The sequence below is a fragment of the Bos taurus genome, chromosome 21 (genome assembly GCF_002263795.3).
Source record: "Bos taurus isolate L1 Dominette 01449 registration number 42190680 breed Hereford chromosome 21, ARS-UCD2.0, whole genome shotgun sequence".
In the NCBI taxonomy this organism is placed as follows: Eukaryota; Metazoa; Chordata; class Mammalia; order Artiodactyla; family Bovidae; genus Bos; species Bos taurus.
Window position 1 is genome coordinate 25176199 of NC_037348.1, and position 24753 is coordinate 25200951.

Here is a 24753-nt window from a genome sequence, read left to right on the forward strand (position 1 = left end):
CTTCCCTGTGCAGAAACTGCTCAAGATGCTACTGGAAAGGGGTTTCAGAGGCCGCCATTTCTCTCTGGCCATTCCCAAGCCCATATCGTTGCGGCCCTATATTGCCCATGGACCTCCGCAACTGAGCCTTTCCCAACTTCTTTTGTGTGGGTTAGGCAAAGCCTTGCTGTCCCTCGCTAAGACAAGAACTTAAAATCAAATCTAGGAGAAAAAAAAACGCCGCCGCCCCTGGGATGGGGGTGGGGCAGGGCGTTAAGGGTGGGGGAGGGGAGGAGGCCACCGCCCCGCCCCCGCCCCCGCCCCTCGGCGCCTCCAACGCCTCGGAACTACCAATCCCGGCGTGCCCCGGGGCGGCGCGGGCGCAGGGGCGCGTGCGCGGCGGGCAGCCGTTGGCTGGAGTGGCAGTTGCGCCGGTCGCGGTGCTGGGCGGTCTGTGGGCGCTGGCAAATCGGGCCCAGGATGTAGAGTTGGCGGTGCCTGACGGCGCGTCTGACGCGGAGCTGGGTGGGGTAGAGAGTAGGGGGCGGTAGTCAGGGGTGGTGGGAGAAGGAGGAGGCGGCGGCGGCGGTGGTAAATCTTTTATAAATGGCGCCGAAGCAGGACCCGAAGCCTAAATTCCAGGAGGGTGAGTTTGATCCCCTGGGGACAAAGCATGTAACGGCCCGGAGAGGGAGGCGGTCTCGGGACGGTTGAGATTTGGGGACCGGGGATGGCGAGGGCCGTGCCTCGAGGCGGCGGCGGGCAGGACTTTGTGCGGAGAAAGCGCATTGCGGCGAGGTTTTTCTGTGCTTCGTGAGGATAAAAACCCTTTGGGAGACGAAATCGTTAGGCAGGCGTTAGAGTGCGAGAGGGAGCCGTTGCCTCGTGGCACAGCCTTGGCGCTGTGTTTGTTGTCGTTGAGAGGAAGAGGGCGCTGAGAAAGTAGCCTATTGTAGGGAGGCGGCGGGCGCGCCATGGCGGCCGTTAGGGGAAGTGATGTGGCGTGGGGGAGGGGAGGCGGCGGCGGCCGTTCCGGCTCCCCCGTCCGCGTGGGCGTCCGAGGGTTGGCGCTCCGGGGCGACCTCGAGCCGCGAGCGGGTAGCTCGCGGTGGAGCCGCGGAGCCGCGGCAGGAGGGGGTTGGCTTCGTGTCTCGGGGCGGGAGAACTGCGTTGTAAGATGGCCGCTGCAAGATGGCGGGCGCATCATGGCCGCCGGCGCCCGGATTCCCGGCTCGCGGCCGCAGACGCCGCTTTAGGGCAGAGGAGCGCCCCCTTCTTCCCCCGCCGCTGATCGGGAACCGGTTTTTCGGCGCTGGCCCCGGGGAGGTGGGTGGGGACAAGAGGAAAAAGCGCTAGCGTCCTGGTCGGCTTTGTGTCGCCCGAAGGCATCCCTTTGATCTCGGAAAAGCGGAGTGTCGGTGTCCTATGGGAACGTGAACGCGCTTTGGCTGTGCGATGGCTTGTAAAGCGATAATTAAAAACTGCCTTAATGCGGTGTTACGTCCTCATTTATGTGAAGACCCGTTGCCTTGATGTCAGCCTTTTAAGTACGGCAGTGGTTTAATTGCAATAATTGATTAACAGTGATTTGAAAGTTGAGTTTTTATTGTCTCTGATCAACGTGAAGGCTGACTGTAGAGAGCTTGATTTCCAGAGGAAGACAGCTCTGTAATTTTCACAATTACTGCATCTATTAATTTATATAGTGGAGGTTTAACAGTAAACTAGAGTGGACATAAAATTATGTAAGGCAAGCAAGAACACTTTAAAATCCTCATTCACATTATTGTGGTTGTACGTGATACCACGGATGTCGAGACGTCTGCAAAAAATTGTAGGGATGTTCAAACTTTGATGTGCGTTAGAATTACTTTGAGTCATACAAAACCCAAGCGTATTGTAACAGTATGGAATATTTAAAAGATTGCCGCGGAAGTTTTCCCTGTAACTGGCCCTTAATACCTGCTTTCTCTCACTCTGAGAAGCTACGTGACGACTACTGTGGATTGCTTTTTTTTAAACTAGATGTTTTAGAGCAAGGATTCTTGATCTGGGGTGTTTATAATTCAGATCACCCCTTGTACTTGGACAGGAAAAAGGTTCTTCTATTTTCTAACTAAAATTAAATCTACAGTTATGATTACAGATTTCCTCCCCCACAGAAAAGCAAAACAAGACCCTCCCACAGTAGTATTAGCTGTATGTTTTCACATCCCAGCATTAAAGTTGTAGAAGATACATTCAGATGTAATGTACGCTTTTCGTTGTTTCAGAATTGTGGTAGTTCCCTGGATCAGCAGCTAAATGTTGATTGTATCAATTAAGGAGCTCGTATAATACCATAACACATGATGTTTTAAATGTTTTTATAACTGTCTCAGTATAGTTCGTTTCTTTTGTAGTACGGTTTTACATGTTTGTAGAAACATTCTGAGAAAAGGCCCAAAGACTTAACCAGACTGAAGGGTCCATTGCACAAAAAAATTAATCCTCACTGTAGGACATCAAAGGAAAATGACACAGACTTGGAACAGTTAAGGATGGCTTTCTGGAGGAAGTGCTTTAGTTCTAAACTGGATGGGATGGTAGAGTGAGGGACAATCCATATGCTGCTGTAGCAGTGAATTGGAGAAGAGGGCGGCCGAGGATGAGTTGGTTAGTTAGCATCACAGACTTAAGTGGACATGAATTTGCGCAAACTGTGGGAGATGGTGAAGAACAGGGAAGCCTGACGGTGCTGCAGTCGATGGGGTCGCAGAGTCGGACACGACCTAGCGACTGAACAACAAAAGGAGCCAATGTAGCTCTATGGTTTTGAAAGCTACCTAAGAGTCTTTGCACTTTGCAGACATGTTTTCTACTCTTGTGTCAAAGTTGGGTTGTATAACCATCTTTTAAGACATTATTATTATTTTGGGGCTTCCCAGGTGACCCTAGTGATAGAGAATCCATCTGCCAGTGCAGGAGACGGGAGAGCTGAGGGTTCTCTGCGTGGGTAGAGACGCTCCCCTGGAGAAGGAAAGGCTCCACTCCAGTGTTCTTGTCTGTGGAAAATCTCCATGGACAGAGGAATCTGGTGGGCTACAGTCCATGGGATTGCAAAGAGTTGGACAGGACTGAGTTATTTAGAAGAGAATATCTTGTAAGGAGAAAGGAATATTCTGTTGGCACTAGCAGAATTATATTAAAACACTGCAGAAGAATTGAGCTTCTGTAATGGTAAAAATACGAATGATGGGAAAGTTTTTTTTCCTGATTCTCTTTTAAACTGGAAAATTTCTCTTGTTAAATAATGGTGCAACATATGTTACAAGCATTTTTTCAGCACAGTGGCTGTTCTGCACAGCACTTGGTCTTCCACTTGAAATGTTAAAGCAAAAAGTAAAGAAAACTATCGGGCACCTAATAATGGGGGCAGGGGAGGGGAAGGGAAGACCTTTGGGCTTGTCAGGAGGGTGGCTGATGCTGGAATTTGAGTAGTATTTCTAGTAAGAAAACCAATGAGAGGATGAGGAATTGGAATCTCATCACCGTTGAATTTGAGAGCATTGGGCAAAATTAGCTTTGCATTTTGAATACTATTAAGGATGGAAAAGTTCAAAAAAAGTGAGACAGTGGTTTGCTCCTTCCCCAATTAACAGTCTTTCCACTTCCAGGAGAAATTAAGCACTTGTTTTGTTGGGTCATATTCCTCAACTTACTGTATATTTTTTTCAGCGGGATATTAGGGATAGATGGCTAGAATGGATGTCAAAGGGCTGTAGCCTCAGTGTGGTTGTCTTTGGTGGCAGCAACCAAAAGGAGGGAGACACTGGTAAGGCTATTTTCAGGGTGCCTTTTAAAGAAAGACTAAAATTAGGCACACAGGTCTCCCATCTTTGGTGCTTCGGAGTAGGCTGTATACCTTCCTCTGTCCTTGTGGTCTCATTCTTGTCCACGGTATTCAGCAGTGGCTCCAGCCCAGCTTTCTCTTGATATGTGTACTCAACTGCTTACTAGATGGCTCCATTTTGGGTGTCCTGTAGCTACTGTAACTTACTCCAGAATTGATCTGAAACCCCCTCTTCATTTCCTTTTCTGGATAATACTTCCACCATGCTGGAAGTCAAGTTTAAACTGTTTCTACTTTGGCTTAGTTGTCCTTCTCACTGCCTTTGTTTCATACCTATTTCTGTTATTATTCCTGACTTTGAGCGGAGTCACTGGTTTCCCTGTTGCTTGTCTTCACTTAAGCTCGGCATAGACTTAGCGTCAGGCAGTGGTTCCTCACAGTGGACCACTGCACAAGAATTTATGTGTTTCATCTGTGCTTTTGTATTGTTTTCCTCAGCTTGGGCCCTTGAAAAATAAATCAACCCTGTCAGTAGATAGCTATAGTAGATTTTATTTGCTTAGCAGGTGATAGATGATTTGATGATTTAAATAGATTGATATCTTAATTGTTTTTGTTTCCATCAAATGCTGAGGTGTTTTTTTGTCTTGAAATTTGATCTGAAGTGTTGATGTATACATTCCCTTATCCACTCGCTTATTAGTTTTTTGAGGAACACCATAGTACAAAGGTGATGGCTCTCCTAGATGTGAATATTCTTATATATGAAGAGAAATCACAACTAACAGTGCTTTTCCCCCGTTTTTTCCTTTTACAGGTGAGAGAGTGCTGTGCTTTCATGGGCCTCTTCTTTATGAAGCAAAGGTACAAAACCCGTTTTCTTTTAAGAAGTTAGTTGAAACTACTGGTTTGATAGTTGAAACTACTGGTTTGATAATTAGATTTCAATGATGGGTAGCTTTAGTGAGAGCTACCTTTTTCGTAGATTTTCAGGTTCATAGTTCCTCATCTCTTTTATTGTTGTCTTACTGCTTGCTCAGTGGTTCACATAAAGCATCCTGCCATTCGTGTTTCCCATCTGCTAAAGGCAAGTAGTTGGAAAATGTTTGAACGGAAAGGTAGAGGTTTGACTATGGAAGCAAAATAGCATTATTAGTTAATGACTTATGAGAAAATACTGCCAAAGTCAATTTTATTGGCAAATATAATATGCTGAGTAAGCACTGAGTAAAATTACGTCGAGGGTAAAGCTAACATTTCAAATGAGTACATTTAACTTTTATTTGTTAGATTGGCAAAGTTTGAATCCTGGGGCATTCCTTTTCTGTGTATCAGTGTTGCGCAGAGGTTATAAAAACTGATTTTACATTTAACCAAAGATAAATTGGATGATGCATTAATGTTTTTAGTGTTTTGTTTCTGTTAACTTTTAGCACAAATATTTAAGCCGTGTCAACTATTTTTGATAATTGTTTTTAAGAAAATAAACGGTAAAGCCAATTTCTGTGTATGTTCTTGGTGAATAGTTTTTGTCTGTGAAAAAGTCGTAACAGTTGTAAAGTGTCAGTGTTACTAACCATTTTACTTATTTTGAATACATAATAGGTGTATGTTTTTAAAGCTCTAAAATGACTGAAATTGGATTTATGGGATGGTCAAGAACTTCATGTATGTGTACATAGATCTTAATGGTATAATACCAATACAGTTATAAATGCGTTTTAAGTCCCAGTGATCATTTCTGTCATTGAATGTTGTTTCTGTTGTTAACTAGCTTCTAGCAGGCTCTTCTAAACTGGCAGCTTTTTCTGCTCTGGCAGCAGAAACACACCAGGGAACAATTTTAAATGGCAATTGGAGTAACTTCAACTATTGTGGTTCTCTTGGTTTGCCTCTGATAAAAATTTTTAAAATCCAAAACCAGATAGTCATCGCTTTTTCATGGTTAATGACTTCCACTAATCAGTTTTAATTTGTTTGGCTGCTTTTAAGAAGAACACGGGGCTTCCCAGGTACCACTAGTAGTAAAGAAGCTGCCTGCCAATACAGGACAGATAACGTTTGATCCCTGGGTTGAGAAGACCCCCTGGAGAAGGGCATGACGACCCACTCAGTATTCCTCCATGGAGAATCCCATAGACAGAGAAGCCTGGGGGGCTGTGATCCCCAGGGTTGCGAAGAGTTGGACACGACTGAAGCAGCTTAGCACACAAGATGACAAGATGTTTTTCATCTGTCACTTTGTTGCTGATAATCAGAATAGCTTATTGCCTTGTGTAAACTAGTGAGCTTTTAAAATAATGTGGTGTAAATATTTTTCTTGAGCTGAATTTGTTTTTCCAAATGTAGCTTTTGACTAGCTGGACTTTGAGAAAGCACAACTACAGCTTTCATTAGCTGTTCTTAGATAGCCTGTGTAGCCCACTGATTTAAGGTTTAGGGTAACCTCCAGTGCTTACTGTTCTTTAGATTTGTTGGACTAACTCCCAACAAATGACACTATGACTGTTTGGCAGTATAACTTTGAATACTAGTCTAAAGGCTTAAATAGTGTTCTTTTCAAGAGTCTCATTAGGTTTATTTTGGCCACCAAAGAGTTACAGTGTTGGATAGTTCAAAATTAACCAGGTAGTCTTTTTTTTTTTTCCTCCATTATTTCTGAATAAATTTTTTTCTTTTTTATTTCAGTGTGTAAAAGTTGCCATAAAGGATAAACAAGTCAAATACTTCATCCATTACAGTGGTTGGAATAAAAAGTGAGTATTAGATTTTTTTAAAGCAATTTTTATTTATAATTAACAAGTTGGCTTTGTGTCATAAACGGATAGAAGCCTGTGCTTTTTAATTTTTGTGCAGTTTTACTGTAAGTACATACTGGGGCAGAGGTGAACTTTGTAGTATGTTGAAATATAGAAATTAGGGTTTACTGCCATTTTGTTTTACATTCTGTGGCCTATTTCTTGTGTTCTGGTATAACGTCTAATAGTCATTAACCAGATTATTTTCTAGTTTTGGTACATTTTAGGGCAGCTTGAGTTTTTTTTCTTATTAACAGACTTAGCGACTACAAATGATATTTCAAGCAGTTACACTCAAAACTAGTTGGGTTTTTCTACTAAGGAAGGGGAAAAAGATTTAAAAATTGCTTTATTTGGTTGGATGTATTGACCAAATCATGTTTTGAACTTTGAAAGCATAATTAATAACAGTGAATTCATGTGGTTCACTTTTAGCATATGGTTTATAACACAGGTACAGAAATAGAATTACAGAACCTAGTTTTCCACTCTGAAGAGCTATTAAAAAAAAAACAAACAGTGATGTATTGATGTTGCTGGGAATGGACAGTGGTTGTAGACTGAACACATTCTAGAATATTCAGCTTGTGGAGCTCTGTCAGTGATGGGTCTTTCTTGGATCTCACAAATACCACATCTGACAATTGACTCATTTTTGGTGCTTGTAATTGAATAGCTTGTAATATTTACTCTGAGAGGTTTTTAATTTTACTAATGGTGTTTTGTCCTTCAAAGATAGCACTTACCAAAAAAAGTAGTTCTTGAGGGTTTTTTTTTTTTTTTTTTAAGCTTTATGTCAGCTCAGCCATGCCATCCGATTTGATGTATACTTTTGTTTTGGAAGGGTTTTTTTTTTTTTTTTTTTTTTGACATTTACTGATCTGTTTCTGTGGTCTTTCACACAGTCCCTTAGCCAGTGAGTTAGTTTTATTAGAAGATTTTTTCACAAGATAGTTCTAGCTAAGAAATAGTATCAGTTTCTTCCATTAGTATAATTGTAGAAAAGTGGAAATCTGAAATGTGTAGAAGCACATTCAATAAGTTGCTTTTTCTTCCAGTTAATAATTAAAATATTCCTAGTAATGACAGTAATATAGTAACTCAAAGTGACCCTGTGAGCTTTGAATCCCTTTGGTCTTAACAGAAGTAAACTTGTCTCTGATTTTAAATGGGATTTCAGGATTAATACTAAATTGAAATATCCAGGAACATTTATCTTCTGGAACTCCATTTTACAGCTTTCCCTTCCCCTTTAAAAAAAATGTTGAAACTGTGTCTTTCATTCGGAGAAGGCAGTGGCACCCCACTCCAGTACTCTTTGCCTGGAAAATCCTATGGACGGAGGAGCCTGGTAGGCTGCAGTCCATGGGGTCACTAGGAGTCAGACACGACTGAGCGACTTCACTTTCACTTTTCACTTTCATGCATTGGAGAAGGAAATGGCAATCCACTCCAGTGTTCTTGCCTGGAGAATCCCAGGGACGGGGGAGCCTGGTGGGCTGCCGTCTATGGGGTCGCACAGAGTCGTACACGACTGAAGTGACTTAGCAGCAGTGTCTTTCATTACACTTAGGTTTTATATAAAAATACTCTGGTAAAGTTGAGAGTGTATTAGGTATCATGAAAATCTTAATTCTGTATAGGAAAGCAAATATTTATGCATATCATGAATGGGAACTTTAAAGGAAATAAAAGAAAAACAGATAGCAGATTCATGGACTAGGTCTGTGCCCCATCTCCAGGTACACTTTAAAATAATTTAGGATTACATCTTAATAGCTGTGAACACAACTTTTGTGCTTTCATGTATAGTATTTTCTGTTAAATTCCATGTAGATGTGTATAACTTCAAGACTGGGTTTTAAGTGACATTTCCAACTTAAATTGTAGAAATACATAAAAAGTTTGTATTTTTTGATAGTATTGCCTGAAAATGTTTTTTCCTTTGTTACAGTATCTAGTAACACAAATAAATGATAGGCTGCATAGTTTTTTGTATCTTTGTAGAGGATGTGTTTTTTGTAGTTGTCTTGTTATGTAGATAAATATATGTAATTTGTAATATTGATCGTTAATAATTATTTAGAGGGGCCTTTAAATTTGTACAGAATGTTTTTTATTTAGTGCTGTGTAAGTGAAAGCCGTAGATCATTGTGACTTTGGGAATTAATGACAAGCTACCTTTAGAAAGTTCTGAAATTCTTTTGTTTGAGTTGCATGGAAAAATTTCTGGATGTTTGGCCTTCAGATACTACCCCAATAGTGATGTTCCTCAGAGCAAAAGACATCATTTCATTTTCCTGTGGGTTAGCAACTGTTTTCAGCGCCTGGCATTTAAAAGAAACTTTGTTTTTAGATCAATGTCCTTATTTAGATGCATTTTTTATGAGAGGAAAGGAATTTTCAAGGTTCTCATGTGGAACTTTCTAGTAAATAAAAGTTTGCTAATTCCCTTTAGAGAGAATTGGAACAGATATAAGTAGCAGTAGGAATAAGATCCTCATTTTGCAAATGGTTTATAAGATACCATACTTTTAGAAAAGACTACACTGGAAGCCCAATCTCCAAATTGGAACTTTCTTAAACTTCAGTAAATATATACTTCTTCAAAAGCACAGTAGATACTCTATTTGTTGACACAGACATTTAAATATTCCATTTGTAAATAAATCTTAATAAAGCGTAAGCAGAATTCTACACCTAGTTACTGAGATTACTTTGTACTATGCTGTCTGTATCAGAAGTGCTGTGAGGCCCAGGCGCTCTGAAAAAACTTTGAAGACACGTGAGGATATTGTAGCCCTTTTTCCTGTTCCTGAAGGAGCTCCCTCAGTACACCACCCCTTCCTGACCTCTAGGTAAATGCATGTTTTAAAGTTTTCTCTAGGAAATCATGTTGAGGGTTGCTTTTTATTATTTATTATTCTTTTGGCTACCTTATATAAGAGGTCAAAGGTGGGAAGTCATTAAATAAAAGACTTTGAGGATACAGTCTAATTGTGTCACTAAAGGAGCTCCATCAGCAGGAGGAAAAAAAACTTTGCACAAAAAGTTCAGCACTGCCTAGGAAATATTCTTTTTCTCTTTGGGGAAAAAAGCCACATCAGAAGTCTTGTTTTGAACAAGATCCTACTGTATAGCACAGGGAACTAACTATATTCAATATCTCATGATAAACCATAATGGAAAAGATTATGAAAGGAGTGTGTGTGTGTGTAATCTATTATAGAATCAGTTTGCTGTATAGTAATTAACACAATATAAGTCAGTTTCATATCAAAATAATTTTTTTTTGAAATCTTGTTTTGAAACTTTTCTGAGTGCCAGAATGCTTTATTTAGCAGAATAGTTTTTTTTTGAAATCTTGTTTTGAAGCTTTTCTGAGTGCCAACTAGATATTTTTAAGAGAGTGGTTGGTTCTACCTTTTGATGTTTAGGAAGCCAAGAATATTTTGCCTTGGAAATTGGTAAATTCATTTGTGAATGAGTGATAACCATTGTAACACTTTAGTCTTAAGTGAGTTGATGTAGGTGGTATTGAGTTTTGTAGACCTCCTATTATGTTTCTCACGGAGCTTGAGTGTTTATCTTCTATGCATCAAAACTCTCAAGTGTTTTTTTTATATCTATTATTTAATTCTCTTAACAGTCCTGTGAGATAGATAATGTTTATCCCATTATACAGGTGAAACTACGGCACAGTGAGTTCTGAAATTTTGTATCGGAGATAACCAGCTGGTTTTAGTTCTTTAAGAAGTCATTATGGATTCCTGTCCTTTTTTTTTTTTTTAAGTTTTTCAGGTGCCTTTATTCTGCAAGGATAATTACTTAGGGGCTCTTAGGTTATGTGCTGTTATATGCTGTACTCTTATGCCATTTTAAACAAACGATTTGGATAATCTTTTAGACTCTGGCACTTTGGATTTGGGGTATTGCTTCTGAGAATGTTTATATTACCATTTTATAGTACAGATTTTCTCTAGACTTTCAGTCTAGTTGAGAATGGATTTGTAATGCCAGTTCATCACCTTAGTTTAGAGAAGTCCAAACTCTTGCCTCTTGGATTTAAAAGAAAAAATTGTAGAACAGAGTCTGAATACTAATGAAATATTTTTGAATGATATTTTAACTTTTCTCTTTTTCAGTTGGGATGAGTGGGTTCCAGAAAGCAGAGTACTCAAGTATGTGGATACCAACTTACAGAAACAGAGGGAACTTCAGAAAGCCAATCAGTAAGTTTGTTTGCAACATGAATAGGAGAAATGCCTGTAAGTTAATTTATGGAAATGGAATCCACAGCAGAAATCATGTTGGCTGCCTGCTTTTAAAATGATTCTTGATATCTGTCAGCTGCTGTTACGATTTTGATCTCAAGTGATCAGAGAGGCCTTTTGTAGCCTTTTTACTCTAACTTTCTTGAATTGATTTTTGTAAATGTGTTATCTCTTTGTCCAACTTAATAAAAATTTTGTACCAGAATATGTATAGCCTTGGAACTTCAATTTGAATATAAATTTCAAAATGGAATCAAGCTATCAATTCTATATAAATATTTTATGATGATATATCATTGAAATTATTTTTGAAGGGAGCAGTATGCAGAGGGGAAGATGCGAGGGGCTGCCCCTGGAAAGAAAACTGCTGGGCTGCAGCAGAAAAATCTTGACGTGTAAGAAGCTCTTTGTTTTAATTTTATACACTGTGAAATTCAAGCTTGATACACTTAGAATTTGTTGAAAGTGGAAACTGGAACATTGTTGTGATTTGAAAAATGCCAATGAGAACTTCATTGGCGTTGGGTAATTGAAACTACATACTGATTACATATTGATTCCTTAATTTTCCTTAGCAATTTTTTTTTTGCCACTTAACTCATTTTTAAGTGTACAGTTGGGTGGCGTTAAGTACATACACAACCCCTCCTTTGTTTAATCTTTACTTTTTTGGCCGTACTGGGTGGCATGTGGGATCTTAGTTCCCTGACCAGGTATCAAACTCTTGCCCTGTACAGTTGAAGTGCTGAGTCTTAACAACTGAACCACCAGGGAAGTCCCTTACAATCATTCAAGTTAGAACAAACATGTGTGCACATAATGTGTTTTTCTTTTACAAGCATTAGCATTGGATTCTCAAGGTACAAGTTTTGAGATTTGAGGGGTAGATTTGCTTTTTAAGTATCTTTTTCCTTGAGATTAGATTCTATTGCTTTTAGACCTTAACTAGTGTGACTTTACTACCTAAAAATTAAAGATAGTATTGAAGATAACTATGCATTTTGAAATGTTTGCAGTTTTATTTTTGGAGGTAAGAAGATAATTAGGCAAGGATTAATGGATTTGGTAAGATATTTGATTTGGTTAAGATAATTGATCGGTTTGGCCAGGATTACTATTTGAGATTGATTCATAGCTTTATTTGTTAATAAGTGGTAACATATTTCCATGATCTGGATCTTTGAAAAACTTAGAGTAAACACAGGTAATTAACATTTATAAATACTAAAAGTAGAAAAGCAAACACATTCAGATGTAATATGATGGTCCCTCCAGGCATAATCTATAATCATGGCTTTATAAACTTTTTTCCTTTGCTCCAGAAATAATTAGATATTATGTCAGGATTAGTAATTTACTGTCGGTGCATATATAAATAGCCATGAGATAAATTACTGTTAGACATAATAGTCTAGACACAGGCTTTGTTCTGTGGATGAGCAGAGTGTTTAGTGTTGTAAAGAAAGGAATGTAGTTTCGAGAAGAAATAAAGTGAAACAATTTGACCAGTGAGAGTGTGAAACATAAGTCTAATGTCAAATTATGCTGGTTCCAAAGTAATTGGGGAAAATATTTTAATCTTTGGAGCTTTTTTGTGTTTGTTGATCTAATAGTTTTATGAAGCAGGTTCTTTTTAATATAATTTACATGCTATAAACTTATTAATAGACATAAATAATAAAACCCTGGGAGAAGATCTCATGATATGGTTTTGATTTTTCTGCTGTCTAGAGGGAGATGTGGATTGAGCCAACTATCAGTAAAAAAGTCCTTGAGTCTTGAGTAGTAAATAAGAATATGCAGGAAATAAGATCAGGCAAAGATCCCTGATCTTACCATCAAGGCAGTATTTCTCTGTGGACTCAGTCTAGTAGAAGGGAATTTAAACCAGAGACGATAGTGATAATTAGCTTTTTTCTTTTTTCCTTTCAGGAAGACAAAAAAGAACAAACAGAAGAGTAAGTATATTAACTGTTTGAATTAATTAATTTGTGTTTATAACATTTGCATTTTGAATTCATTGTTAAATTTTAAGTTACGAAGTTTTAGAGTAAGCATATGTTGATGGTCTCATGAGTCACAGCAGTGTTACAGAATTAGGTACATAGCCATAGAGAACTGACATCCTTTCTACTGTAGAGAAACATAAGCATTTATTGTTTTTGTTTTCTTTAATGACTGACCCTGAGATAACTATATTTTAGAAATAGATGGTAATATTAAATATTGCTTTGTACTAGATGTTTGGTTGAGCTGTTCATGAGAGGTATATTTTTGGTAGGAATATGATTCTTCAATGTAGATTTAAGTAATCTATATAATGGACGGGTCAAGGAGTAAAGAGTTACTCATTAAGCTAACAATCTCCCTTCCTTACCCCCAAATTTTTACAGCACCTGGAAATGGAGATGGTGGCAGCACCAGCGAGACACCTCAGCCTCCTCGCAAGAAAAGGGCTCGAGTAGATCCTACTGTTGAAAATGTGAGTCTTTCTTAAATTTATGTTAATAATAGCATGTTAGAATTTTTAGTCTGTCCTGTTACAGTACGGATAAAATAATCATAGAACTATTGACTCTCTCAGAAGCATTGCTATAGCATGCTTTAATTACTGAAGTGAAAATATTCTTTTTTAGATAAAGGATATATTTGTATACATCTTTATTTCACGTGTTGCACTAGATGTATTCCTTCAGGTTTTATCCCTAACTCATCACATGTTTGTTTTAAGCCCTGTGTTCTTGTACAAGACTAAATAGTTCTTTGGTATTAAGATTGAATTGACTTACTAGGTCACATTAAATTGATTTACTGATTTAATAAATCCACAGAAAAATGCCAAGAAAGCCTATCAGTTACACGTGTATGTGTGTGGGTATAATAGTTTAGGATTTTTACATAAGTGAATTAAATGTCTATAATTTATTATATTTATAATCTCCAGAGTTATGAATTTGAAAAGAGGTTTTAAAAGTGTAACTGACCGTTTACATTTCTGAAGCTGAGATTAAAACACCAGTATGTTCTGAAAATTAGACACTTTTAGGCAGTTACTGATAGATTAGAAGATACGTTTAATCTTAAACATTAAAGATGTAACTTTAAGATAGTCGTGTTTGGGCTTCATCATTGAAGATGTGGTTATTTGAAATTAATAAGTTTTGAAAATACTAAGTTAAAATGCATCAAGTTGGAGAGGTCATTTATAGAAGAAGGGAAATTTGCTTTAAAATAAAAAGCCTTCACATGAAGTAGACTATCAAGATTTTTTTCTCCCAGGAGTTAGCTGTATGATCTTAATTCATTTCACTATTTCCAAGTCACAGTTCCATCTGTCTGTTTGAGTAAGAATTTATCCCAAGGGCATGTAAAAGTTCAGAAAAGCTTTTAGAAACTATTCCTTTTTGTTTAGGAAGAGACATTCATGAGCAGGGTTGAAGTAAAAGTCAAGATTCCCGAAGAACTGAAGCCATGGCTTGTCGATGACTGGGACTTAATTACCCGGCAAAAACAGGTAACTTGGTGTTACATAGATTGTAATCTATATGATAATGGTCTTGCTAGTGTAAAATTTTTTTTCTAAAGGAAAAGGCTGTAGACTTGGACATCGAAGGTATGACTGATGGGAATTTTAATTCAGGGACTAGACTGAGCACTTTTATTATCAGAAAGGACTGGGAGAGGAATAAGCAAGGTACCTGTACAAAAGACCATGCATTTACAGTTAGTTTTACAAAGGTTTAGATAACTGTTGGCAGTGGCTAGGACACGAATACATCATTCTGAAAATTGATTTAAAAAAAGAACCATATTATTTCTTGTTTAATATCATTGAAAGTGGGACATCATTACATACAGTGCTGCTAATGGAAAGTAGAAATAGGAAGCACACAGTACTTCCTGCAGGTATTTGTGATTTCCAAAGGAACCTGAAGCTGATCAAGCTCCTAGGACAGAAGAATCAATTTCTTAAAATAGAAAAACAGGGGTAGGGGAGAAATGGGGACTGTGTGGGATGGGCATCAGTCATAGGCTGTGCAATATGTGGACTTTGAGTCTTGATCTGTCTCTGAAGCTAAATGGCTAGGTTTAGCTCCCTTCTCCCACTTACTGTGTTTGGCAGCTTTTTGTGTTTTAGTTTTTATGTTTAATGGAACACTGGGTCCCAACCTTGATGTGAAGATAAAGAGTGTATTAAGCTAAGTGTTACAGGCAGAATGATGCGTAGTGACTTGATAACACGTCAGAGGTGAATTTATGTGCAGGTGTACTCCACATGTAGTGAGAGTTTATCTGTCCATTGTGGCAGCCACTAGCTACATTTGGCTGTTGAATTAAATTTTTAGTTCCTCAGCCACATGATCCATGTTTTAAGTGCTGAACAGTGCCCTTTTCTTTTTGGTAATACTATTAGGTGATCTTTCATTGCATTAAAACTTTTCCAGTGTACTTTTTCTTTGAAAAAGAAGGTTAGTATTCAAGTGTATTTTTGTTTTCAAAGCTCTTCTATCTTCCTGCCAAGAAGAACGTGGATTCTATTCTAGAGGATTATGCAAATTACAAGAAATCTCGAGGAAACACAGATAATAAGTAAGAAAATACATACATCTTTGAAGTATACCAAAGACATTTTAAACATTATTTCTGAATAAATTATCTGAAATATGTACTTTAAAACAATACCATCAGAAACTAGCAAAATAGAATTTCATTGGTTACAGATAAGGTTTAGCTGGTAAACATTTATTAAAGGGCCAAGTCAGTAAATGTTCCAGGTGACATTGAAAAAGCTAATCTATATAACTATGTGTATAACCATTTAAAATACAACTGTTTGTAAATGTGAAAACTAAAATCCATCCCTACCTGTGTGTTGTAGTGTGCTCACCAGTAGTTTGTTTTTTTGAATTGATTTCTTACCTCTTATTAAATCTCTCTGTTTAGCAGAGGTTCATTGTCATTGGTTTAGCATTTAATTTCTTACCCTCATGTTGGTTGACTGAATTTTCATCTCTCAATTCATTCAGTGACCTGCTCTGAAGGTAGATACTTTTGTTCCCTTGTCAGGGAGTATGCAGTCAATGAGGTTGTGGCTGGGATAAAGGAGTACTTCAATGTGATGCTGGGCACTCAACTGCTCTACAAATTTGAGAGGCCGCAGTACGCTGAGATCCTTGCGGACCACCCTGATGCACCCATGTCCCAGGTGTACGGGGCGCCACATCTCCTGAGACTGTTTGGTAATGATCCCTTTTAGAAAATAGTTTTACTTTTTCGCCTGGGGCCTTTGATATTTTTGTCTTTCCTGATTTATATTAAGAGGTAACGCAAAATAACATTCTAAAAGACTGTTTAATTCGAATTTGAACTTCTATTTCATATATATTAAAATCTAAAGTCAGTTTCTAAAATCATATGCCTTAAGGAAATTAGTGATGGTTGCATTTGCTTACATAATTAAAGTATATTCTCATAATGCTACCTTGGATGTAACTTTGACTTCATTCTTTTTAAATAGTACGAATTGGAGCAATGTTGGCCTATACACCTCTGGATGAGAAGAGTCTTGCTTTATTACTGAATTATCTTCACGATTTCCTAAAGTAAGTCTAAAAATTAATGCTTGAAATTAAAAACATGAATTTATTTAGTGTACTGCAAATTACTCTTGATAGATTAGCACTGTAGATACTATAATAGAACTAAAGTAAAACAGAATATATGTTTAGCGTATTTAAAATGTCTCGTTATTTTGGGGATGAACTAGGGATGGCTTATATTTTTGGGAAAATGGAAAGTGCAATCCTGATTTTTACAGTTTGCTGGAGGGCACTTTGGTAATATATATAAACATTTTAAATGATCAGCAGTTAGGCTTCTGGGAACTTGTCCTATAGAAATACTTTATATGCACAAAGATCTCCAAGCATGTTTATTAAATTGCTATTCATGGATAAGGTAGGTTTACATATACTGATCAAGAAAGATGTCCAAGGTGTGTCAATTTAAAAAAATTAGATTGCAATAGAGGTTGGTATGAGTACTCTTTTTTGTAGAGAAACATTTTCAGTCTTTGGAAAAGATTTGGAAAAATATGTATCATACTTAACAGGGAGTTATTTCTTGGACATAGGATTGGGAGAAGAGTTTTCTGTTTTTACTTTATATATAGTTCTGTATTTTAATTTTCTTAAAATGGCGCCATGTATTGTATATTAATTTTAAAATCAGTGTGAACTTGGAAATTAACTAGCTTTTATAGTCTTCTACCAGTGATGAATATTCTCTCCCTCCAATTTCTTTATGAAATAAAAGTGCTCTACTACTTGACATTTTAGGGCCCTTTGATTTTTATGGTGTTACTTTCAAGTTGAGATTTACTTGTCAACTTCTGAATCTGTAATATGATGGATTTCAAAGAGCTAAAGAAGACACCCTAGCTGTTAACTCTTTCAGGGTAATGGCACCTGTTAAGGGTGGTCCAAGCACTCAGGTTGGTATTCTAGTGACTCCTGTTTTTTGCTTCTTTGAAATAAGGGGAGTAACTCTAGACTTCCATCTTTTTTATGCATTGTTGTCTGGTATGTAACCCTATTTGAGTTAATTAAATGGTTGTGATATGTATTTTAAAGTGCTTTGTGTGGCTTCTGTATGTAATTGATAAGAGATTAGGATCAAAATACAATTCTTCTTCATACTTGTAATGAATAACATTTCATTTTTAGGTACCTGGCAAAGAACTCTGCAACTTTGTTTAGTGCCAGTGATTATGAAGTGGCTCCCCCTGAGTACCATCGGAAAGCTGTGTGAGGCGCGTGTACCCACCCATGTTTGATCTCTGTAAACACCTTTTTGTTTCTTAGTCCTTCTCTTGTACAAATGTACTTTGGAAATGTTCGTGTATAACAAAATTGATGTTTGTTTTCTGTTTGATTTTAAACAGAGAAAATAAAAGGAGTTACAGCTCCTTTTTTCTTTCCTTTTTTTCATTTCAAAGTTGCTACCAGTGTATTCAGTGATGGACAACAGAGAGACATACTGTAGAGTGTTTTATTGCTTAGTTGACAAAGCTGCTTTTGAACGCTGGTGGTTTCTATTCCTTTGACACTACGCACTTTTATAATATGTGTTAATGCTATATGACAGAATGCTCTGATTACTAGTGCCAAAGGTTCAATTCAGTGTATATAACTGAACACTCATACATTTGTGCTCCCCCCCTTTTTTTTATGGTGCTTAAAGTAAAGAGCCCATCCTTTGCGAGTCATCCATCCATGTTGTTCCTTAGGCATTTTATCTTTGCTCAGATTGTTGAAGAACGGTGGCTTGTTTCATGGTTTTTGTATTTGTGTCTAATGCACGTTTTAACATGATAGACGCAATGCATTGTGTAGCTACAGTTTTCTGGAAAAGTTAATCTTTTAGAAATTGTTTTTCAGATCTTCAATAAATTTTTCTTTAAATTTCAAGGAGCAGTGTACTTGTGTGGATGCATTACAGAACCTTTGTGTATTGTGTGTGTCTTCTTGTGTTCAGACAGTGATTTTTCTTTGAGGTGAGTGATTGTCTTGTTTTCTGTGGGATGCGAAGTTTGGCTTCCTGATCTGTCTTCAGTATCTACCTTCATCCGCCAGAGCAGCTTTGGTTGTCTGCTGTCTTGAATTCTGGCTGAAAAGTCAGAAGTTTGTATGACTATTTCTCTACTTTTCATGGAATGTAAATTTTGAGCGTTGAGGGAGTTTTTAGCTGTGTGACAGGTAGCCTTTTGCTAATTGTTTGAGGTGTTTACCAACATTATTCACAGTGCCTAAAATTTGAGCTCCTTCCCCCAACTTAAATACAGACCTCCTTGAGAGGGTTTGACGTGTGTTTCCTTGACCTCCCTCACCTTTGTTCTGTGGAAGTTCTTGAAGTCTCATCTCTGCTTCTAGGAGCATCCCATGATTTCCTTTCTGTTCCCCTGTACAGTCCAACCTGCCCCAGTGCCCAGGTATTCTTGGGAATGGTTACAAACCATAGAATCTACTGGCCAGAAGCTGGGCTTAAGCAGAGAGCTAGGCTCAGAGCTGTTTTTGTTCTTCCCCAGCTGTGTGACCGTCACTCACTGTCTGAGGCTTAGTCTGTTTTTGTCTGAGAAATGAGGTTAACACAACAATACCAGATAGTGGTTATGTACTGTTGACAGGTGAGTTGTCATTGTGATGAAGGAGCATGCTGTACTAAGTTGATCAGGCATGTTTGACTCTGTGACCTCATGGACTGTAGCCTGCCAAACTCCTCTGTCCATGGATTCTCCATACAGAAACACTGGAGAGGGCTGCCATGCTCTCCTTGATGAAGAATAGCTCTCATTTTACCCTGGTTGTCCTGGGACAGAATCAGTCAGCTCTGGGATCTTTTTCCCTCTTTGTGGCTTGGCAAAAAGATGGCTCAGCAGATGTGACTTTGCTCAAAGGAAGAACAGGCTGAGACTGGAGGCTGAATTGCAGAGGTTCCCCCACTGCTGACAAGGCCACCTCGTCAGCCTGGAAGCACCACTGTCAGCACAGACACCTCGAGGTTCCCTGCGCCGCCCCATCTGCATGGAACCTCTCGGCGTTCACCCTCAGCGTCCCCTGGTGAGTCAGGAAACCTTAGAAGGTTTGCACCTTTGCTGGTTTGAGGTTTTCCTGTCACCTATGCAGGTTAGAGGTGTGTGTGGGTGTCCAGAATGCCTCTGCATGGGAGCTTTCAACTGTCACTTGCACAGTAACCTCACGTGTTCTTTTACTCGTCGGAGACTTCATTGTCCAGGGGATTGGTGAGGTTCTCTGCCAGCAGGCTCAGCGTGGGGTTCACACATCCGTCTTCAAAGTTTTAGCAACTTCTTCAAATTCAATCCCACAAGAAAGGTCCCAGAGTAGTAGATGAGTACTTCCTTGTGTGCTCTTCACCTCTCAGATTTACCTCTTGTGTCTTTGTCACATTTTTGTGCACACATGCACTCTCCACAGAAAATCACTTTTATTTCTCTGAATCATTTGAAAGTAAAAATAATTGCATTTTTAAGTCTCAGTGCAAGATCCTGTGTGAGAAAAGCTGGACTAGAGATTTCATTATACACTAATTTATTGGAGGGGGCAGCAGATGGAGAGGGTTAACAGTATTCTCTGTCCAGAAATAGGGCACTGTTTTGAAAAAGGTAGGCCAGGTCAAGTTCACACTGATCTAGGAGCCAAATATTAAGCTAATTGGTTGAACTCAAGAGGGTTTTAAATGGCTCATGTGCAGTGAAGAGTATTGGGGAGCCTCCCTTCTCTCTTTCTCTGGCAAACCCTCAGAATAAGGAGAGGGGAGCAGGACCTCTTCAGGGGGCTCACAGGAGGGCGACAGATACACAGGTCATGTAGACTTCCTAAACAGCTTTGGGGAAAAAACACAACTCCTTAAATTCAATTCTAAGGGGAAGCTTCTTTATCCATAGAACGTAAGAGGTATTGCCAACTGGTATGACCCACTTGGGCAGTTTTGGGCAGAAGAGCTGTGCCTCCCTCACCCCTCAGTCTCCTGTGACACATGATCATGTCTTTCATGTTTGTCTTGATTTGTCCAAAGTGGCAAGAAGGTCATTATTCCAGCTGGCTCTGGCCCTCTCTTAAACCCCTCCATCATGCTCAGGTAGCTCGGAAGTCCACTGTGCGCCCTGACCTCCCGCACCCCTGCGTTTGTAGTGCAGCCTGGGGGGAAGGCAGGTGGGTAAAGTGCCCCCTTGGCTGTGAGGTCTGGCAATAAAGCAGATACTGTATCTTAGTCCCTACAATGCCTTTGCTTATTTCTTAGCTCAACACCGGAATTGGAGAGGGATGCAATTAACAGCCCCAGGACTTTAGTTACAAAGATGTATGTGCCTTGCTGAAAGAAAGTCGACCCAGATTGACAGTTTTGATTCTTCTTCACAACCATTCCAAGTTAAATGCTGTTAGCCATGTGGTGCAGGTCCTCCTGTATCTTTTCTTGTGTACAGACAGACACGACTTGTTTCACTGGGGCCAGGGCCGAGGGGACAGATGAGCCCCGAGGGGCCCTGCCGTCCTGTGGTCTCGATAAGCCAGTTGTCAGATGGCTGGGCTGGTCCCAGCACCCTCAGGAGAATCTGGTTTGGGAAAGGTGCAAAAAAACCAAACTGAAATAGTCTTAAGTATTGCTTTATTCATGTTGCAACACTTAAATGTTGAGAATAAATAGAAAAGTAGGAATTGAAAATGAGGAAGAAGAAATGAAAGATGGGTGGATGGTCTCAGAAGAAGAGATGGATGTGCTTTGTCATGCAGTCTTGGGGGAGACTGGAGGGCAGCTGAGCCTGGGGGGATGTCTCCTGCCTCTGGGAGGGGTTGGGGTGGAGGTGGGCCTCAGGGTGTTGGGTCTGGGAGTGATGGAGGTTAGACAAACCTGAGGGCTTGGTGTGTCCTTTATCTGATGTTCTCTAGCGTGTAGTTAACCATGGGCAGAACCGTAGCTCTGATCTGAGCTTGTCCTGTGGGTCTGGCAATGGTGGCATTAGGGTGGCATTGATGTCCCCACCCCGTCCCACCCCTTTTGTAAGCATACACAGGAAAGACCACATGCTTTCCACCATGTGCATGGGTAGGAGACTGCGCTGTGCTCTTATTCAGGGACCAGATCATCCTACCTTTCCTGGTGCCAGAGCTGGAGACACAAAGATGCCCCTATGGGCGTGTTGGTCTGGGACCCCAGAAGTTCCTGGTAGGACCTGTGTCACTAGCTTGGGACATGCTCTTTCATCTTTACTTTTCCAGTGATGCTCAGGCCTTTATGTCCATAAGTGATGAATCTTACATCAATGCCTTCCTCTTTGATCACCCATCCCCTAAATGTCAAGAGAATTCCAAAGGTCAGTTTTTCCCAAGCTGGACTGGGACACCACACTAATTGTGGTGATCACAGTGTTGCTGACGCAAGTCCGTTGGCCTGCCTGCGCTCTGGGGACACATGCATAGGGCTGTGGGGCCACCCCACTCGGCCCTGGAACTGCTCCCCTTGGCTGTCCCTTGTTCAGCCTGCCTTCCCTGGAGCAGGACATCTGCCAGGATCCTTGCAGGCTTCTGTCAGCTGTTCCCTTGAACCTTTTGATTCTAATCTGGGCCAGCCACCAGGGTCTCTCTGCCTTTCTGCAGGGGGCGGGGTGGTGTCCCCTTCAGGGTCTTTCCTGCCATGTGCCTGCTTCAGGGCCATCCCAGACTACCCCCATGGCTGTCCCCAATTTCATCCTCTGGTTTCCTGTGCAGACTGGTCCACCCTGCCCCCTGGAATCCAGAGAGAGGCAGTCTTTGCTGAACCTCACAGTCTCTGCTAAAGCTCACACAGTAAACCCCTTTCCCCACCTGGAATAGCTTGCTGCTCTTAATCTCACATAGTCATAGCCAAGGGTTTCTCCTGTAATAGTGAACATCCGTTCTCTGTCTCTAGCTTAGACTCAAATTCTCTATCACTTGATGTTAGAATAGTTACTTTAATATGTTAAAAATATATATACCAAGAATCATAGAAAGTAGATGGTGCTACCCTTCAGATACCCCCTTGTATTAATACCAGCCAGCATCCCTGCATGAGAAAAGGGCCACTCCGTGGGGTAGTTGGAGGAGAGTTTACGAAAGGCTTGTCTGCCAAGGAGGGAGGAACTGAGTGGAGTTGGGTGACTGAAGCCCCAGCACGGAGCCTGGCCTGCAGCGGGTGCTTAATAATCACGAGGTGATCTGCACAGGTGGAACCTTCACAACAGTTGCACGTGAGAACTGGTGGGGTGGTTCTTGGCTGTCTTCAGAGAGGCGAAAAGATGACTTGGTTGGAAGCCTGTGGGCTTGTGAATGTAGCTCCTAGACCTGACTTGCACGCTTGGGGATATGAGCGGAGATAACCCTCTTCTGAGCACTAAGAGCCAGATGTGACACTGGCTCCTACAAATGCCACCTGAGTTATCTCACTCATCAACAGGCCTGTTCTTGGAGGGAGAGGCCTTGTTTACTTAATGTTGATGGTGGCAAGCGTGGGCCCTGGTGTTCCACAGTTCACGTGTCTTGCCGTTTCTAGGTCTTGAGTACACACAGCTATATTTGTCTGAACATAGCCTACTGCATTCATCAGGGTGGTTTTAGTTGGAAATGATAGTTGTAACTCAGAAGTAGCTCAGAGTTCATTGGCTTATGTAACAGAACTCTGTGGAAAGGCTTTAGGCATTGATCCAGATGCTTAAACTGTGTTCTCTGGAATATTTCATCTCTTGACCCTGCTTTCCTCTATTTTGGCTTCATTTTCAATTTTGGCATTTTCACATTTCAGCAGAGTGGCCAAACAGGAGGCTGTAAGCTATGTCTTAGTAACTTGGTCACCCAGGGAAGATGCCCCACTCTGCCCTGCCCCCTTTTTTGGCTTAAGGCGCCACACACACATTCATTATTGACAGTTTGGGAGGTCACTCTCACTGAAACTAAAATCAGTCTTCAGCAGGCTGCATTCATTCTGGCGGCTCTAGGGAAGAATCCATTTCTAAACCCTCTTGGTTTTTAACTTAAAGTATAACTGACCTGTATTAGACTAACACTGTGTTAGTTCCAGATGTACAGCAGGCTGCTGTAATATTTTTATATGTTACAAAGTGATCACCCAGAAGAGCCTTTCTGATGCTTCCCACAAAATCCCACGTTCACTGCTTCTGACTGACCCATCTTGAGCCCTGTGCTGATCCCTGGATCAGTCACCATGGCTGGGAGGGTGAAGCGTGTCATCCACAGGCCTAGGTCACATGGTCCTGGGGAGGGGGCGTGGGTGAACATAAGTATCCTTCCAGTAAAACCTCAGGGACTCATAGGGGTACAGGAGGGCGTACAGGAGCCTGTCACTCTCTAGGTTTTCCAGATTCACTGGTGTGGTGTTTCCCTCCTCTTACTTCCCAGACTCCACTCCCTGCCACATACGGCCTCCACACAGAGCTGCCCCGCCATGCTCTCTGCCTCTCCTGAGCTCTTGACATCTTCTGCCCTTTACGTGGAATGCCTTCACTGTTCCTCATTAAATAAGCCCATTCAGCTCAGTGCAGAACTCTCATCTCTGAAGGGCCTGGTTTCTTGGGTGCAGAGCCAGTACCTAGCTACATGGGTCGCCTCCCTTGGAAGTACCACACAACACACAACCCTAGACAGGCTTTTCTTAAGAAGAAACAATTCAGGGACTTCCTTGGTGGTCCAGTGGTTAGAACTCTGCACTTCCACTGCAGGGGGCACTGGTTTAATCCCTGGTTGGGGAACTAAGATCCCACATTCCACTTGGTGCAGCCAAAAAAAAAAAAAATTCACCCTGTGAAAGTATAAAACTCAGTGCATTTAAGTATATTCATTGGGTTGTGCAAGCCACCACCGTCGATAACTGCAGAATATTTTCAAGGCCCCCAAAAGCAAGCCCAGACCCATAAGCAGTGTCTCCATCCTCCTCCTCAGCTGTTGGCAATCACCAGTCTGCCTTCTGATTCTGTGGGTTTACCAGCTTTGGACATCGTAGGTGGATGGAATTACACAACCTGTGTTCTCTCACTGACACACTGTAGTGTTTCTGGAGTTTATCCGTGTGATAGCCTATATCAGAACTTCCTTCCCTTTTATGTCTGAACAACATTCCGTCATATGCATAGACCACATTTTCTTCATTTCTGTCATATGATGAACGTGGTTATTTCCACATTTGGGTAATTATGAATACAGCTGCTGTAAATGACATGAAAGCTTTTTTTTTTTTTTCCGCTCTCCAGGCAGCATGGGGGATCTTTGTTCCCCCACCAGGGCTTGAACTCACGACTCTGCATTGGGAGTGCAGTCTTAAT

General features: G+C 40.4%; 1 protein-coding gene across 4 annotated transcripts; it reads left to right on the forward strand.

Annotated features, from left to right (window-relative positions):
• Positions 1-403: 403 nt before the first annotated feature.
• Positions 404-18352, forward strand: MORF4L1 (mortality factor 4 like 1). 4 transcript variants are annotated; one of them, XM_005221884.3, is made up of 13 exons: positions 512-625; positions 4629-4675; positions 6500-6567; positions 9351-9467; positions 10755-10841; positions 11198-11278; positions 12816-12841; positions 13277-13365; positions 14296-14397; positions 15385-15473; positions 15951-16123; positions 16402-16486; positions 17609-18352. In XM_005221884.3, the coding sequence occupies exons 1-13, from the start codon at positions 586-588 to the stop codon at positions 17691-17693; spliced, it is 1089 nt and encodes a 362-aa protein (XP_005221941.1). In that variant the 5' UTR covers positions 512-585; the 3' UTR covers positions 17694-18352.
• The last annotated feature ends 6401 nt before the right edge of the window (positions 18353-24753 follow it).

Coding starts and splice junctions, on each gene's coding strand:
- MORF4L1 (XM_005221884.3), top strand. CDS start 586: ATGGCGCCGAAGCAGGACCCGAAGCCTAAATTCCAGGAGG. Junction 626..4,628: donor GAAGCCTAAATTCCAGGAGG/GTGAGTTTGATC, acceptor TTCCTTTTACAG/GTGAGAGAGTGCTGTGCTTT. Junction 16,124..16,401: donor ACATCTCCTGAGACTGTTTG/GTAATGATCCCT, acceptor CTTTTTAAATAG/TACGAATTGGAGCAATGTTG.